Source organism: Coturnix japonica, chromosome Z (genome assembly GCF_001577835.2).
Source record: "Coturnix japonica isolate 7356 chromosome Z, Coturnix japonica 2.1, whole genome shotgun sequence".
Classification (NCBI taxonomy): Eukaryota; Metazoa; Chordata; class Aves; order Galliformes; family Phasianidae; genus Coturnix; species Coturnix japonica.
The window spans coordinates 37,514,219-37,532,398 of NC_029547.1; the positions used below are offsets into that span (position 1 = coordinate 37,514,219).

At 41.5% G+C, this 18,180-nt stretch overlaps 1 protein-coding gene across 1 annotated transcript in view; it reads left to right on the forward strand.

Annotated features, from left to right (window-relative positions):
* Positions 1–18,180, forward strand: part of DAPK1 (death associated protein kinase 1) — a 98,861-nt gene that overhangs the window by 44,599 nt on the left and 36,082 nt on the right. Inside the window, exons 4-5 of the mRNA XM_015849289.2 lie at positions 10,952–11,090; positions 17,687–17,816. Of these exons, the coding sequence (XP_015704775.1) occupies positions 10,952–11,090; positions 17,687–17,816 (269 nt within the window). The remainder of the gene's footprint in view (positions 1–10,951; positions 11,091–17,686; positions 17,817–18,180) is intronic.

Below are 18,180 nucleotides of genomic sequence, written 5' to 3' on the forward strand. Positions count from 1 at the left end.
ATCATAAATAAACAGAATTTTGTGTAATTTACTCTTAACATTAGAGAGTAACTAAAACTCAGTGTTCAGCTACAAAAAGCTCATAACAAGGCAAAAATCCAGAAGAAACACTAGTTTATTATTAATAAGCAAGTATAATAATATGTGCAGTGATGAGAAGAATCTCTGGTTTCTGTTCTGTATGTCACCTGCAGTCCATAAAAGACATGCCATTGCAGCTGTCCTTTTTAGTGACTGTCAATAGGTGTTAGCACAGAAGTCTCAAGATGGTATCTGTTTCCTGTTTACTATTGATTTTCATCTCTCAGTTCAGCAGAGGATTTGCAGGATTTTGTGCAGCCTTTTAAACATTTTTAGCATAATTCATAAGCTGTTTCTAAGGAGCAGCTGACTGTAGAAATTCTTACTTAATTGTCTCATGTCCTTGCAGTGCTGAATGGTGGGAAAAAAGAAAAAAAAAAAAAAAAATTATCCATACCGCTATTTACCATTCTTCTTTTTTCTCTCAAAAACCTTGTATCAGGAGACTAATCTGTAAAAGTTTAAAAAATGCCTAGTTTTTGTAACCTTAAGTCAAATGTTTACATAGAGATATCAGAAAGTCAAGGTGCATGCAGAACTAAACTTCACAAGGGGTTTGAAAAGTAGCAAGGATTCTACAGATGTGTGGATCAGAAAAGAAAGGCTAAGGATGCCTCTGGTAAATGAGAAGGAAAAACCAGCAACAGCAGATATGGAGAAGACTTAGGCATCCAAGCAGTTATTTGCCTTGATCTCCACTAGTAGTCAGGTTTCCCACATTTCTTACATCACTGAACCTTTGCTTTGAAAAGGTCCTGAAAGATCATCTAGTTCTGGCCCACTTGCTGCTGGCAGAGTTGCTAACTGCTAGATACTCAGTCAGGCTGCCCAGGGCCCCTCCGGCCTCGCCTCGGAAACCTCCAGGGATGAGGCATCCACAACTTCTCAGGGCAACCTTTTACAGTACTCCACCACCACCTCAGTGAAAAGCTCTTCCTCATGTCACAATGTGTGTGTGAGAAATGTTCACCTTAATAGTATAGCACTTAATATTTATAATTCTTTTATCCAGCTTGTGAGGTAGAAGTCATTACCATTGTTCTGTAGATTGGAAAGTATCTTATGATATTTGCTAGTTATCTCAAATAAATTTATTGACAGAGTAGGGAAATATATTACATGTCAAGTCCCAGACTGATAGTTGCTGCATCACTTCTTGTCCCCTTCATTCCCTATCTTAGTGCTGGTTGTTTTATCCACCAAGCCATTCTCCAAAATATTTGGAAAGTCATGGCTGTTAGATGAAGTTTCAGATGACTGGAAAAAGGGAAACAACAATCCCATTTTTAAGGATAGAAGGGAAGGTTTGGGGAGCTACAGGCCAGTGAGCTTCACCTTTGTGCCTGGAAAGATTATGGAAAAGATCATCCTGGTAGCTGTTTTGAGGACATGCAGGACACGGAGAGGTGATCTTAGGTAATCAGCACCATATCTTCATCAAGAGCAGGTTGTGTCTGGTGATCATGTATGATGGAGTGACAGCATCAGTGTGGGTGGAAAAAAGGTAACAGATGACATCTACCCAGACTACTGCAAAGCTTCAGGCATAGTCCCATTCTTGCCTTTAAATTGGCAGAAGAGAAGTTTGAAGGGAAGACTGTTTGATAGATAAAAAATTGGTCGGGTGGTCACGGTCAAAGGGTTGTGGTTAGCAGTTACATGTATCCATGCAGAGGCCAGTGATGAGTGATATGCCTTACTGGTCTGACATGGAACTGGGGCTCTTCAACATCTCCGTCAATGACTTCAGCACTGGAATCGAGTACACTCTCAGCAAGTTTACTTTCTTTCCTCAGACACATTTGGTGTCTACTTGGTTACCTTTTCACCAGCCTGCTGGTAATCATGGATGCACCAGATCTGAGTACTTTGTTTTGTTTTTCCTTCCACTTCTTTAGGACTTCATTTAGACCATAGACCTGCAAAATATTCTCAACGTGTGGTGCTTTCTAGATGTAACTATAAATAATAAGTGTTTTTATTCTAAATCCTATACAATTGCATAGTATGATCAAAAAAACAATCCTGATGGCCTTACTTTTCAAAGCAGGTTAATAGCAATAGTGGAGTACTTCATACAGGAAAGCTATGGATGGAGTTATGCATTGATATTTCTCTTTGCAAAAAAAGGGGGGGGGGGGGGGGGGGGGGGGGGGGGGAAGGTCTTTACTTCATAGAATCATTGAATGGCCTGGGTTGAGAAGGACATCAAAGTTTTAGCCTCCCTGCTATGGGCAGGGTTCCCAACCACTAGACCAGGCTCCCCAGAGCCACATCCAGCTTGGCCTTGAATGCCTCGAGGGAGTGGGCATCCACATCGTCTCTGGGCAACCTGTTCCAGTGTGTCACCACCCTCTGTGTGGAGAAACTTCCTCCTAATATCTTACCTAAACCTCCCTGCCTTGGTTTAAAACCATTCCCCCTTTGCCCTATTTCTGTCAATCCATGTGAACAGTCACTCCCCCCTCCAGTTGGCCACAATGAGGTCTTCCCTGAGCCTTCTCTTCTCCAACCTAAACAAGTCCAGTTCCCTCAACCTTTCTTCATAGAAGAGGTGCTCCAGCCCTCTGATCATCTTAGTGGCCCTCCTCTGAACCCATTCCAAATGTTCCACATCTTTCTTGTGCTGAGCGTCCTAGGCCTGGATGCAGTACTACAGATGGGGCCTGACACAGAGCTGAGTAGAGGGGGACAATCACCTCTCTCTCTCTGCTGGCCACCTGTTTTTTAATGCAGCCTAGAACACAGTTGGCCTTCTGGGCTGCAAGCACACACTGATGGCTCACGTCTATCTTCTCATCCACCAGGACTTGCAGGTCCTTCTCCACAGGTCTGCTCTCAAAGGGTTCTGCACGTAGTCTTTATAGATACCTGGGATTGCCCTAGCCCAAGTGAAGCACTTTGCACTTGGCTTTGTTGTACCTCATTAGGTTTTTGTGGACCCACTTCTCCAGCCTCTCCAAAACCTCTGGATGGCATGCATTTTCTTCCCTCCAGTGTATTGACTGTGCTGCTCAGCTTGGTCTCATCTGCAGACTTGCTGAGGGTACACTTGATTCCATCATTTATGTCATTGATAAAAATGTTAAAAAGCACCAGTCCTAAGACCTAAGACACAACTTGTGACCAGCCTCCTCCTCTGTGATGCAGAACCACTAATCACAACCCTTTGGCTGCATCCAGCTATCCAATTCTTAATTCATTAAACAGTCCATCCTTCAAATCCATACCTCTCAAATTTAGAAAGAAAGATGTGGTGAGGGGCCTTATCAAAGGCTCTGTAGAAGTCCAGGTAGATGACATCTGTTACTCTTCTCCTGTTCACCAGTGCCATCACTCCATCATAGAAGGCCACCAGATTGATCACGCAAGATCTGCCCTTGGTGAAGCCACGCTGTCTGTCTCAGATCACTTGTTTGTCTTGTATGTGCCTTTACATTGTAACCAGGAGGATCTGTTCCATGATCTTAACAGACAAAGGGTGGAGGACTGGCCTGTAGTTCCCTGGCTCATTATTTCTCCCTTTCTTAAAAATGGGAATATTGTTTCCCTTTTTCCACTCACTGGGGATGATTTTTCAAAAATGGTGTTGAGCATAGAAATGGATGGAAAGCATTAGGAATCTTAATTTAACAGTCTTAATTCTTGTAATGTGTTGCTAAGTGTTGAAAATCTGCTTATACAATTCAGAAAACAAGAAGAAGAATGGTTTTAAAGTCTCAGCTCAGAAGGAGAGGAATTTTATTACTTGCAAGTGACTGAACGTTAGGTATAAAGGCTTGTGCTTTTAATAAGTTAGTTCCTGTGTACTTTCTTTAAAATAAAGTCCCAGGTAACTGGGCTTGTCCAGTCCTGAGAAGGTTCCAGGGAGACCTCATTATGGCCTTCCAGTATTTAAAGGAAGATAATAAATGTGAGGGATAGAGACAGGACAAGGGGAAATGGTCTTAAACTGTAGTAGAGGAGATTTAGGTTAGATGTCAGGAGGAAGTTTTTCACAGAGACAGTGGTGAGGTCCTGGAACAGGCTGCCCAGAGAGGTTGTGGATGCTCTGTCCCAAGATGTATTCAGGGTCAGGTTGGATGGGGCTCTGGGCAGCATGATCTAGTACATGGTCTCGTATTTAAAGTCTTCCTTGATGTCCTTTCCAACCAAGGCATACTTGCCAACTTCTTAGCACCTCTATAATATTTACCAAAACAGAACAGAACAAAACAAAGAGTGAATGATAGATCCATGTATAAAATTTTAATGACATTTTAAATTGCTTATCAAAAAAAAAAGTACATATAACAATGAACTGTGTAATCTCTCTTGTATTTCATCAGAATTAACTTACAGTGCTTAAAATAACTTGACTTCCACTGAGGTTTGAAGTTAGCACAGTTTCTTTAAATGTATTTTGACCAAAATAGCCTTAATATTTTTGTTAAATTTGCCTTTCTCTTGCTAAGAAGTTGTTTTTTATGAGCCTTGCACTGGCTTTTCAGAGATTAGTGGGAAACAGCAGCAGCTAAGCATGCTCCACAGTACATATCTTGAGATATCATGCTACCTTTTGACTTCAAAATCCTGAATCATAGGCTGTCGGAGAGATTCTCTGAGGGTGTTTAGGCACCTAGGAATAAAGGTTTAACAGATGTGATTAGGAGCAGAAAGATGTACTGGAGTCTTCAAGTCTCCATCTTAGAGCAAGTTAACTGTTAGATCCCCACCCAGGTTATGGAGCCTGTGTTCTTCTAGCTAGCTGTTCTGAAGCCAAAGCTTCTTGGTCTGTATACTTGTAGAACTCATCAGAGAGAGGATTTCACAACAGTGTATCTCCACTAGGGGCTGGAGAAATGAAATGACAAGGAGTTCTAATGCAGTAATAAGCCTTTGGTTGTTCTGGTTTTGGTTTTTTGTTTGTTTGTTTGTTTTCTTCAAAAACAGCAAAACAAAACAAAGAAACAAACAAAAAAATCTAAGTATGGTAGTGTTGCAGGGCTAGGTTACAAAAAAAAAAAGAATGAAAAAAAAGGCAGCATCCTTGAACTGCCCTTTAAAAATATTTGGCACACTTTTTACTTCAGAGGAGTGACTTGGCAACTATATAGTTCATAAAAGCTAATAAATGGGTACTAAAACCCTTAAATAAAAATGGAATTAGCAATACTTTAGTCTTGGACAGAAAACTTGTATTTTGAAAAAATTCAAGGAATCAAAGGAGAGACAGTTGTCCACAGGAAACCATAGACTCCATAGAAGAGAGAATTTCTTCTGCAAGTTGATAACAGACTTTTGGATTAGGAAAGAGCACTGATTCCTGTAGTAGAAAATAATTCAGATAACTTCCCATATTAAATCTGCTTTAAAAATTGGAATTAACTGATTGGGGATTTTAGCTTTTCAACTTTACATTATTTTGAAATCTGAGACTGATTAAATATTTTAAGCTTAAAAGTGGGTTAAATTGCTTGAAACAAGAGCTTAGCATTTTATGTTTTGTTTTCTTTAGCTTCATGAGAAATCATTAGATAATCATTAATTATCATTTAGGCAATATTATCATATAAGCAATGTGATCAGCGCAGCATGTGACTGAGTCATTATGAGGTGGCTGCACTGACTTTGAAGGTTAATTGGTTCTGAGTTCCCTGTGCCAGTTCCGGTAATGACTTATTCCAAGGTCTGCTAGTTAGCGATGTTTTCTAGTTGAGAAGAACTGACAACTTGAAACAACACTATGTAGAAGTCCTTTTTCTGCAGGTATGATCTATTTCAGTTCCCAGAGGGAAATATCTGAGCTGCAAAACCATCTTGTCAGCCTTCCTCTGGAAAAACAGGGAACTGTGCTTATCACTACTAATTTTTACATAAATATGGCAGACCCAAGGTTTTGTTCCACTTAACTCCAGTTCAGGAAAACTAGAATTGATGCCTAGTTGTGCTGGGGATGCAGTGATACCATTGTTACTCTTAGTAAAAATGATTGTACAGAATGTTTTCAAGTTCAGAGTGTTGCTGTTTCTAAAAACGTGTGTTCTGCTGCTTGAAAACAGCATGAACTGATGTTATGGCAGTGAAAACAGATTTACTTAGTCCTTACAGCTTTCTGTATTATAGTGCAGTAAATAATAAAACCTGTCGTTAACAGGTGAATTGCTCAGAAAGCTGTCTGTAACTCTTGCTAACAGTCAGAAAGTGCACAGAGAAAAGCTGTGGGCTTCCATAATTATTTTGAAGTGCTTTGCTGGAGGAAATCCTCATACTCAGTGAACATATTGCCTCTGCACCCTGAGGAAAGCAGTTTTCTCCCAGTCTGTTGGGAGCAGTCAGTTAACGTGCTGTATGGATCCCTTTGTAGTGTCTAAAAGGCAAGCTAGAAGCCAGGTTGCAGGGTTCTGGCAGCAGCAGGGAGGTTTGTCTAGCGATCGACATCACGGTTAATCGACAGATTAACCATGAGCCAGCAGTGTGCCCTTGTAGCCAAAAAAGCCAATGGCATACTGGGGTGTATTAAAAAGAGCGTGTCCAGCAGGTCAAAGGAGGTGATCCTCCCCCTCTACTCTGCCCTGGTGAGGCCTCATCTGGAATATTGTGTCCAGTTCTGGGCTCCCCAGTACAAAAAAGACAGGGATCTCTTGGAAATAGTCCAGCGGAGGGCCACAAAGATGGTGAAGGGCCTGGAGCATCTCCCCTATGAGGAGAGACTTAGGGAACTGTGTCTGTTTAGCCTTGAGAAAAGAAGTCTGAGAGGGGACTTGATCCAGGTTTATAAATACCTGAGGTGTGGGAGCCATAGTGGTGAGTCTGGTCTCTTTTCAGTAGTGCGTGGGGATAGGACTAGGGGTAATGGGATGAAAGTACAGCATGGGAAGTTCCGCACAAATGTGCGGAAGAACTTCTTTACAGTGAGGGTGACGGAGCACTGGAACAGGCTGCCCAGGGAGGTGGTGGAGTCTCCTTCTCTGGAGATATTTAAGACCCGCCTGGACGCCTACCTGTGTGACATGGTGTAGGGAGCCTGCTTTGGCAGGGGGGTTGGACTCGATTATCTCTAGAGGTCCCTTCCAACCCCTACAATTCTGTGATTCTGTGATTCTGTGTGATCTAGTTTCAGCTAGATTTACACGGGGCATTCATTCACTAGCAGACTCAAACCTAACTTGTTTTCGGTACATGAGAAACAATGCTGGGTCACTGTGATGGCAGTGGAACCAGTGTTCTTGGGAGAGGCTGAAGTTTTAAAAGGTCAGTCTTAGGGGTTGAATGGTCTGCCTCTTCTGTAGATTGAGACTGCTGCCATGCAGCTGGTAAGACTACATGCAGGTATTTTGGTGCAGTAGGGTTTTCTTTTGTTACAGTTCTGGCTTTCAGTTTCACCTCTAAAGTTAAACATAGGATAATAGATTACACTGTGTTTGTTTAGTATGGTAACACATCAACCTAGCTGAAGCACAGGACTAGACTTGGAAACATGGCAGCATTTTAGAGTTGTGAGGACTGACATAGATTTGACAGCCAGTGTCTTATACTGGCTTTTTTAAAAGTAGTTTCTTAATCTGTAATATTTGGAAGTCCACTCAAGATCATACAATGTGAATCTAGGTATGTAAGTAATTATAAAATTTGTGAGAGTAAAGTCCACTGATCAAGGGAACTGTGAGCCAGTAAATAAACTACATAATTAAAACTTAGTTTGTAAAGCTTGTTGGGTGCAAACATACATTAATACTCTACGAGTTGTTTTAAAACAACAAGTAACTTCTTATGATGCAATGATTTTCTGTATACCTATGGTGCTTGTGTTTAATATCAGACCTGACTGGGGTCAGCAGGAAGGTAACAGAGTAAGCATTCTTCTGATAAGCATTAGAAGGAACCTAAGAAACAATAGCTGCATTATTAAGCTCTTTGAAACCTCTTACTTTAATTCAGAGGGAAGCAAAGAATGAAGGAATATGTATGTGCATCCGTTTGTAAGGTCTTTCTGACCAGCCTGCATAAGATAATGAACTGTATTTAGTCTGCAGCATTTTCATTTTAATGTTTCTAAAGCAAACAAAAAAATTATTAAAGTGACCTCTCTTCCTTCCGGTCTGTAATTCTGGCATTTCATTTTGCACTTGTTTTAATAATTGCTTTCATGAGGAAAATATTACAACATCCCAAATAATACCCAAAACAACACTCTTATTGTCTTCTAGGCAGCTCAGAGAAGGCTCCAAGAACTCATTAAAATGCACTTTCATGCAGTTTGCATTACAATAATGTAGATTAAGTGTCTTGAAAAGTAGACAGGATAAAGTAAGTCAAATGTATTTCCAGAAACTTGCCGGGACTTTAGCTATTGTTATGTGTTAATCCCATTATTTTTCATAATCAGAATTTTAGATCATGAGCAGATTATTTTTTCTCTACAGAAAGACAGTTTAAATTAGGTTGTACTTTCTGATATATATACAGGTATTTTTTAAATTATCAGTTTTTTACTAAAAGCAAGGGGAACTGTGACTTTCTTTGTTGTATCTAACACCTTTCTGTGTAATAGTGCTATGTAATAGTAGAGAAAAAACAGTTGTAGTGTGTGTGCCCTTAAGCTGAAGAGAGCTTGATTGTTTTTTAGGAAAATTTGTGGATCTTGTTTCTTGTTCACTTCATGCAATGGTGAAGTTCACACTTCTGAGGGATCTGGGACCGAAAAGAGTAAGATCAAAACACTGAATTTTAGGGAAGGTAAATTCCAGCTCCTCAGGGAGTTAAGTCAACAGAACTCCCCTGGGAATCTGTCCTCAAGGATGAGGGAGCAGAACAGATCTGGAAGGTTTTTAAGGCAGTTCTCCATACTGCAGAAGATCTCTACATTCTCAGGTGTAGGAGAGCAGGAAAGGAGACCAATGTGGCTGAACCAGAACCTACTGGTCAGAATGGAGAGGAAGAAGAAAGAAAGAAAATGTGCAGGCAGTGAAGACGGGGACAGATAACCTGATGCTACTACATTGGTTACACCTGTAGTCAGGAAGAAAGCTGATGCCCAACTCTAACTGGACTTAGCAAGAGTTGCAAAGAATAAGTACATCAGCTGGGAAAGGGAGGGTGTGTATTCCCCACCTAGTAAACTGTACAGGCAAACTGATAAGAGAATACAAGGAGAAGGCTGAAGTCCTTAACAATTTCTTTACATCAGTGTTCACTGGCAACTGCTCTTTACATACCCTTTGAGCAAATTTAATCAGATGGTAGGGTTTGGGAAACGCTGCCTGTCCTTCTGTACATGAAGATTGGGTTCGTGACCACTAGAGGAACCTCCACATTCCTGAGTATATGGGTCATTTTGAGATGCATCCCAGAGTCCTGAGGGAATTTTCGGACGTAGTCACCAAGCCAATCTCAATGATATTTGAAAAATCATGGCAATTAGGTGAAGTTTTTGATGAACTGGAAAAAGGCAATGTCATACCCACTTTAAAAATGGGTACAAAGGATGACTAAGGGAACTACTGACCTGTTAGCCTTACTTCTGTGCCAGGGGAAATCATGGAACAGATCCTCCTTCTCCTGGATGCTATGCTAAGGCACATAGAAAAGTAGATGATGATGCAGGACAACCAACATGGCTTCCCCAAGAGCAAGTCCTGCCTGACCAAGATGGTGGCTTTCTGTGAAGCTGAACCTGTGTCAGTGGACAAGGGAAGATCCACTGATGTCTGAACTTCAGTTAAGGCCCTTAACAGAATCCCCCACACCATCCTTCTTTCCAAATTGGAAAGATATGGATTTGATGAGTGGACTGATTACTGGACAAGGAACTAATTGCAAGATCATAATCAACAAATAGTGATCATTGATTCATATCTGAGTGGAGATCAGTGATGAGCGATGTCCCTTCAAGCGTCAGTACTGAGGCCAGCACTTCTTAGTATCTTCATCAGTGACTTTGACAGTGAGATCGTGTGCATCCTCAGCAAGTTTGCAGATGACAGCAAGCTATATGGTGCAGTCACACACCTGAGAGACCGAATGCCATCTAAAAAATCCCAAGGGGGCTCAAGCAGTGAGGCCCAGGAAAGCCTCATGAGGTTCAACAGATCTAAGTGCAAGAGCTTACAACTGGGTCATTGCAATGTCCACTACTAGTACAAGCTGGAAGATGAAAAGGTAGACCACAGCTCTGCTGTGAAGGACTTGGGGGTACCAGTGGTTGGCAAGCTGCGTGTCAGACATCAATGTGCTCTTGCAGCCCAGAAAGCCAACTAAATTGTCTTAAGAGCAGTTGTAGATTTTCCTTGTTGGAGCAGTTATATTAGAGTAGAAATATAACATGCATGCTGAGTGCGATAACACAGTTTCAGAGAATACACTATGTTAGTAAAAAGTTGAACACTTTGGGGGAGTTCTGTTCTTTAATTCAGTTTTCAAAGAGTAATTAAAAAACCAATGCTAGTAATTATTATAGAGAAAGTTTCGAATTTTGTATTTCCCAATAAAATACAACCAAACAGAATCTGATGTTATATGGGTGTATAAGCAAAAACAAGCTTTATTTTTTAGCTATTCAGTATGTTTTAAATATGTGGATTTTAGTTCACATAAATTTAGATACAACCAACTGTGAATGTATGTATGTTTAGTTTTTCCAACCTTTTTTTTTTTTTTTTTGTTAAAAAAGCAAACAAACAATGTTTTTTATTGTAATCTTTCCTCTTCAGGGGAAGCAAGGAGTAATTACTGTTTCAGATATTTAATTAAGTATTTTCCATCTTATACTTTGACCTTGACAGTTGATAAGCTTTTGGATGCTTTCTGAGGTTGGTCTGATAATAGCTGTGCTAAAAGGAGCCTGTAGGTTAAAACAAGCTTGGCAATAACTCTACTTCTGTTTACCTAGTGTTGCAGGTGGAGAGCTCTTCGACTTCTTAGCTGAAAAAGAGTCTCTTACAGAGGAAGAAGCCACAGAATTTCTCAAGCAAATACTTAATGGTGTTCAGTATCTCCATTCTCTTCAAATTGCCCACTTTGATCTAAAGGTATGTTGAGCAGATAAGAATGCACACAACTGTGAGCAACATCCATTAAAGTTTTGTGTCATGAAAAGAGCTAGTGGTGTGATGAATGGGGCTTCAGCTATTTATGTCATGGAACTAGTTTTGAGAAATCCAGTGTTCTGTGGGAGGATGGGGTTTTCCCTCAGAAAAGGGAAAGATCATTTTTGGCAACAAGCTTTCCAGTTTAATCAGGAGAGCTTAAACTGTAGTTGCTTAGAGAGAGGATCTTCAAACCATCCCAGTTTGAGGCTGATGATGGTAATGGATGCCCTGAGCATGGAGTTGGATTGCAGGCCAGCAAGACAGCACCTAAGATGAAAGATAAGGGAACTCCAATTGGTAAATCAGCCTCAATGGGAGCCCAACTCAAATGCCTGTACACTAATGCATGGAGCATGGGGAACAAGCAGGAAGAGTTGCAGGTGTGTGCATGCCTACAGGGCTATGATGTCATTGGCATCACTGAGACATGGAATGGATGGATGTAAACTCTTTAGGAATGACAGGCAGGGGAAAAGGGGAGGAGGTGTTGCCTGCTACATTGCTGACCAGCTGGAGTCCATGGAGCTCCACCTGGGAATAGATGAGGAGCTGACAGAGAGCTTATGGGTTAGGATTAAAGGGAAGGCAGGGGAAGAAGACATCATAGTGGGAGTCTGCTACAGGCTGCCTGATCAGGAAGACTGAGTGGATGAGGCCCTCTATAAACACATAGGAGCAGCTTCACATTCACAAAACATGGTCCTTGTGGTCCTCAACCACCCCAGTATCTGTTGGAGGGACAACACAGCAGTGCACCAGAAATTGAAGAGGTTCCTGGAATGTGTTGATGGCAGCTTCCTCTTCCAAGTGCTGAAGCAACCCATGAGAATAGGTGCTATGTGGACCTTGTCCTTTCCAACAAAGAGTGTCTGGTGAGTAATGTGATGCCCAAGGGCAGCCTTGGTTGCAGTGCCTGCAAAATCGTGGAGTTCAAGGTCCGTAGAGTATGAAAGAGGGTGTATAGCAAACTTGCCACTCTGGAATTCAGGAAAGAAAATTCGGAACTCTTCAGGGAACTGCTTGGCAAAGTGATGTGGGATATAGCCCTGGAGGGAAGAGAGGCTCAAGAAAGCTGGTCAGTACTCATGGACCATCTCCTCTAAGCCCAGAAGTAGTACAACCTTGGAAAAAGGAAGACAGGCTAGTATGCCAGGAGGCTTCCTTGAATCAGTAAGTTTCTCCTGGACTTACTTAAGCTCAAAAGAAAAGTGTGTAGGGCGTGGAAGCAGGAACAGGTTACCTGGGAGAACTACAGAGGAGTTGACTGAGCAGCCAGGCATCACGTTAGGAAAGCTAAAACCCAAACAGAATTAAATCTAGCCAGGGACATTAAGGGGAGCAAGAATAAATTCTACAGGTATATCAGTGATAAAGGGAAGGCTAGGGAGGATAAAAGTCTTCTCCAGAAGGAAACTGGAGTCCTGATCATGAGGGATACAGAGAAAGTAAGGTGCTCAGTGACTGAGTTACCTGGACTTGTGCAAACCATTTGATACTGCCCGCACAAAATCCTGATGAGCAAGCTGGATAAAAATATATTTGATGAACAGACCACTCAGAGAGTTGTGGTCAGTGACTCAGTGTCCAAGTGGAAACTGGTGAGGAGTGGTGTTCCCCAGAAGTCAGTGCTGGGATCAGATTTATTTAACATCTTTGTAGGCAGCATGGACAGTGGGATTGAGTGCATTCTCAGCAAGTTTGCAGGAGACATCAAGCTGAGTAGTGCAGTTGACACTTTAGAGGGAAGAGATGCTATCCAGAGAGACATGGACAGGCTTGAGAGGTGGGCCCATGCCAACCTCATGAAGTTCAACAAAGCCAAGTGCAAGGTCCTGAACCTGGGTCAGGGCAATCCCAAGCACAGATACAGGTTGTGCTGAGAATGGCTTGAGAACAGCCCTGAGGAGAAGGATTTGGGGGTGTCAGTTGATGAAAGATTCAACATAGGCTGGCAATACACACTTCCTACACAAAAGGCCAGATGTATCCTGGGTTGGATGAAAAGAAATGTGATCAGCAGGTTGAGGGAGGTGGTTCTACCCCTCTACTGTGCTCTTGTGAGACTCCACCTGGAGTATTCTGTCCAGTTCTGGGGCTCCCAACACAAGAAGGACATCAAACTGTTGAAGGGGGTCCATGGGAGGGCCATAAAGATGACCAGAGGGCTGGAGCACTGCCCCTGTGAGGACAGGCTGAGGAAGCTGGGGCTCTTCAGCCTAGAGAAGAGAAGGCTCTGGGGTAACCTTATAATGGCCTTCCAGTAGCTGCAGGGGTCTACAGGAAAGCTCAGGAAGAACTTTTTCTGAGAGCAGGTAGCGACAGGATGAGGAGAAATGTTTTTAAGCTGGAAAAAGGTAGATTTAGATTAGATATTATGAAGACATTCTTTACCGTGAGGGTGGTGAGACACTGGAATAGGTTGCCCAGTGCAGCTGTTAGTGACCTTTCCATTTAAGCACTCAAGGTCAGGCTGAATGGGCCTTTGTGGTACCTGGTAGAGGGAGCTGTCCCTGCTGTGGCAGCGTGGTTAGAATTAGATGGTCTTAAGGGTTCTTTCCAACCTAACCATTCTATGGTTCTTTTGTAACATTAACCAGAAATCTTCTGTCATGCAGATCTTGGCTGTAGTTTTGTTTTGCTTGCTTACATAGGTGGGAAAATATCAGCCAATGGAAAGAAATTACTTAACCATGAATAGTTCTCATCTGTGTTTTATATAAGATTCTTTGTGGAAAATTGCAACTTCCAACAAAATGAAACCATTCTGAGGAGATCTTGAAATAAAGACTATGATTAGCATTTTATGAATTGTGAACACGAGCTGGATAAAACATCCTGGACAAAATGCCTTTTATCAACTTCATTCTTTGTACTGTTGTATATACACTGTATGTTCATGTGAATGTTATATATAAGTACTAAAATGGAACTACAGAGCAGTGAACAGTGATTCTTGTAGATCAGATAGAGCAGATCATTTCTGTTTTAGTGGATATTGGGGAAGGGTGTATTCTGTTGGAATTTTCTGTATTGTTTCTTTTTCCTTCTTTTTTAAGAATTGCAATTAATTGCATCCTGTTGGTAATGGAAAGAGGTCTTTTCAGTGTCAGCTTGGTTACTGCTTTTTTATTGTTTCCATTTCAAAATGTTTCCTGATTTAGGATTATATGATAGATAAGCAGCTGAACATTTGATGTCTGCTACAGTAAGAAGTTATGTCTCTAGAGGAAAAGGAAGCATAGGATTATATTGCAGTACAGTTCTGAAAGGGATTGCTGTATTTAGGAAGTGAGACAGGACAAGGAGTGTTTTTTTCAGTATAAACATACCTGTTCCAATCTCATCCTTATTATCTATGGTAATATATTTTTGTCTGTGTATGATAGTCAGCAAGAGTTACAAATCTAGTAAGAATATGTTCCTAATGTCTTCCAACATTCCTACCTGATATTTATTTTTTTGTCAGTGTATTTGCAATAAAGAAAACCATCCTCTCACTTGATACCAAGAATGTGTGAATTAAAAGAGCAATGGATGTATGTAACAGAAATGCAGAGAGGAAAAAAAAGAAAATTAATTTTGGAAGTGATTTATCAGCCTCATATATCAACCCTTGTTATTGAGAAAGAGAGTTAATAGAAGGCTGATGGGCCAGAGCTGTTCTTAGCTGTTCTAGATGTCCTTTTTTACAGTGTGAGCAGTATGGCATAGCTCTCAGAATTCCTTAGAGCAGTCCAGCATACTGAATCACTTATGTTTGAAAAGACCGTTAGGATCACCAGATCCAACCATCAGCATGACCTATGGAGTCTCATTACTGTAGTTGTCTGTACGCGGTCCACACATCTCCTTAAGCATCTCCAGGGAGAGGTCTGTACCATGTCCCTAAGCAATGCATTCTAACAACCACCTTCTCCAAGAAGAAATTCTTCTCAATATGCTATCTAAACTTCCCATAGTGCAGCTTTTCCTCACATCCTATCACTTGTCACCTGAAAAAAACCTCCATTTATCATGAGTCTTTGATCCCAGCTATCCAGATAGTTCTTCACCAAGCAACCGGTACTCCTATACAGATCATGAACAGTCAGTTTCTCCAGGAAATGCTGTAGGAAACTATGTCAAATGATTAACTAAAATGAGATAGAGAACATCCTCAGCCTTTCCCTCATCTAGAATGCAAATCATTTTGTCACAGAAAGAAATCAGTTTAGTCAGGCAGGACCTACCATGCAGAGAGATCTGTGGCTGCATCTGATCAGTCAGTTGTCTTATATGTGCTGTGCGGTAACATCTGTTCCATATCTTTCCTTGGCACAGGACAACTGACTGGCCTGTAGGTCCCTGGCTCCTCCTTCCTGCCTTTCTTGTAGACTGAAGTCACATTTGCTAAAATCTGTTCAACTGGGAACTCCCTGGTCAGCCAGGACTGCTGGTAAATTATTGAATTTGGCTTGGTGAGCACTTGGAGTGGTGAGCTCCTTCACTGCTGTTGGATGAATTCCTCCTAATCCTACAGCTTTGCGAATGTTAAAAGGATATAATAGGTCATTTACAGTTTCCCATTGGATTGCAGGAGCGTGATTCTGCTCCATGTCACCTTCTTCCAACTCAGAGGGCTGGATGCTCCAAGAACAATTGACTTTTAACATTATGTACCCCACCCTTATCCTTATCTTTGATCACCGTGTTTCCCCTCATACAACAAAGGATGGAAGTTCTTAGTCCTTCTTTTGCTGTTAGTTGCCTTTTACTGAACTGGACAAAATGTGTGCCAGATGATGATGTTTGATTGTCTTATTTTTTTCCTGTTGGACTTGACTGCAGGTGTATAATCTTGAACTGGCTGCCCCTATTTCCAGAGCTCATAAACTCCTTTCCTTCCTTGGCTCAGCTTTCAGTGCAAGATTTCCTTCTTGAAGAAGACCCAGCCTTCACAGGCCTACCTTCTGAAGGAAGGTCTCTCTGTCAGCGAGGTCTCTAAGTAGGCCAGAGACTGACCTCCATAATTCCATGGTACATACAGTGAAAAAGGGGGTACTGTCTGCAAGTTTGCTGGTAATGCCAAGCTGAGTTGTGCAGTTGACACAACAGAAAGAAAGGACAGGCTTGAAGAGTGGACCTGTGTGAAACAGAAGAGGTTCAGCAAGGCCAAGTGCAAATTGTTAGACCTGGGTGGGGATGATACTAAATTACGTGTACAGACTGGGAGAAGAACTCATTGAGAGCAGCTCTGAGGGGAAGGACTGAAAGTCCTGGTGGATGAGAAGCTGGACACGAGCCTGCAGTGTGCTCTTGCAGCCCACAGAGCCAACAGTACCCTGGGCTACCTCAAAAGAGGAGTGACTAGCGTGGAGAGGGAGGGGATTGTCCCGCACTTGTGAGGCCTCACCTGGAGTACTGCATCAAGGTCTGGGGCCCACAGCACAAGAAAGATATGGAGCTGATAGAGTGAATCCAGAGAAGGGCTGAAGCATCTCCTAGAGCTGAGGGTGTTGGGCTTGTTTAGCTTGGAGAAGATAAGGCCCTGGGGATACCTCATTGCGGTCTTCCAGTACTTGAGGAACTTTTTCCTCAGGTAGATAGATAGTGGTAGTACAAGGGGGACTGCCCACTAAGGGAAAGTCTCTTCAAACCTAAGCTGTTCTGATTCCATGATAAGTCTTGACATTTTTTCTTATTTGTTCCATCTTTTGGCAAATTGTGTTCACAATCAGATAGTGATAGGACTAAGGAGAATGGCTTCAAGCTAAAAGAGGGAAAATTAGGTTAGATGTTATAACGAAATTTTTTACTCACAGAGTGGTAAGACTGTCCAAGAGAAGCTGTAGATGCCCCATGCCTGGAGGCATTCATGGCCAAGATGGGTGGGGTCCCCAGCAGCCTGGTCTAGTAGGTGGCAAGCCTGCTTATGTCAGATGGTTAGATGTAGATATTTTTAAGGTCCCCTCCAACCTAAGCCATTCTGAGATTCAGCGTTGTAAATAACCCTTTGCCATGTTTTAAAAAGTAATGGGTAAATACAAGAACCTGCTATTCATCTATGGAAAGGATTTCTAAAAAGTCTGGGAGCTGGACCACTCCTGAAGTTTCTCTTGGAGAACCAAAAGCAGAGAGATATACTTCCCTGATTTGCTGTTTCCTCACTTTCTGTAAAAGAAACCTCTTCCAGGGTGTAATATTGACCAAGTACTAGTATTTATAGTTTTTGTATCTTGGAAGCTTCTAGCAGAACAGCAGTTATCATATAGCAGGGGTTGTGATCATAAGAGAATATGTTTCACCAGGGTCTGTCCAAATGAAAACTGCTACTATTGAATCCACAAGGGGTAGAATTTTGTGCCTGCAGAAGACAGCATGAAATTCTGGTTTGCTGTATTTACTTTTTATCATGTTAAATTTTGACATTAAAAAGCGGGATTTATCTGCTGACTATACAAGAATTGCTCAAGACTAAAGAACACTGGAATGTATCATACATTTTGCACCTAAATGTAATCTTGTTTTTCTTTTTTTTTTTTTCCTCCCTTTCAAAGCCTGAAAACATAATGTTGTTGGACAAAAATGTACCAAAGCCTCGAATCAAGATTATCGACTTCGGTTTAGCACACAAAATTGATTTTGGAAATGAATTCAAAAATATTTTCGGAACACCAGAGTTTGTTGGTGAGAAACTTGATACTGTTAAAACTCTTCTTTCACAGTCTGTGAAATAATAAATGTGTTTTAACTTGGTTTGACTGAAATAGAGTTTACATGGTGTCTGTTCCAAAAGTGTTACTATATTGATCCGTTACATCAGAGACATATACTGTGGGTATGGCAGTGGAAGTTTAATATTCCTGACAGTATTCCATTACATTTTGTTGCCATGTAAGAGATAGCAGCAGAGAAGCATTCTGATGAAACTGTGTTCGAGATGGAAGTGTGTGTGAAGCAGAGGTGTGTAACTGGATTACTTCATGTGGAAAAAGTTGCACCCACTGACAGTCATTGTCACTTGCTGAATAAACACTGGAGATGTAATAGT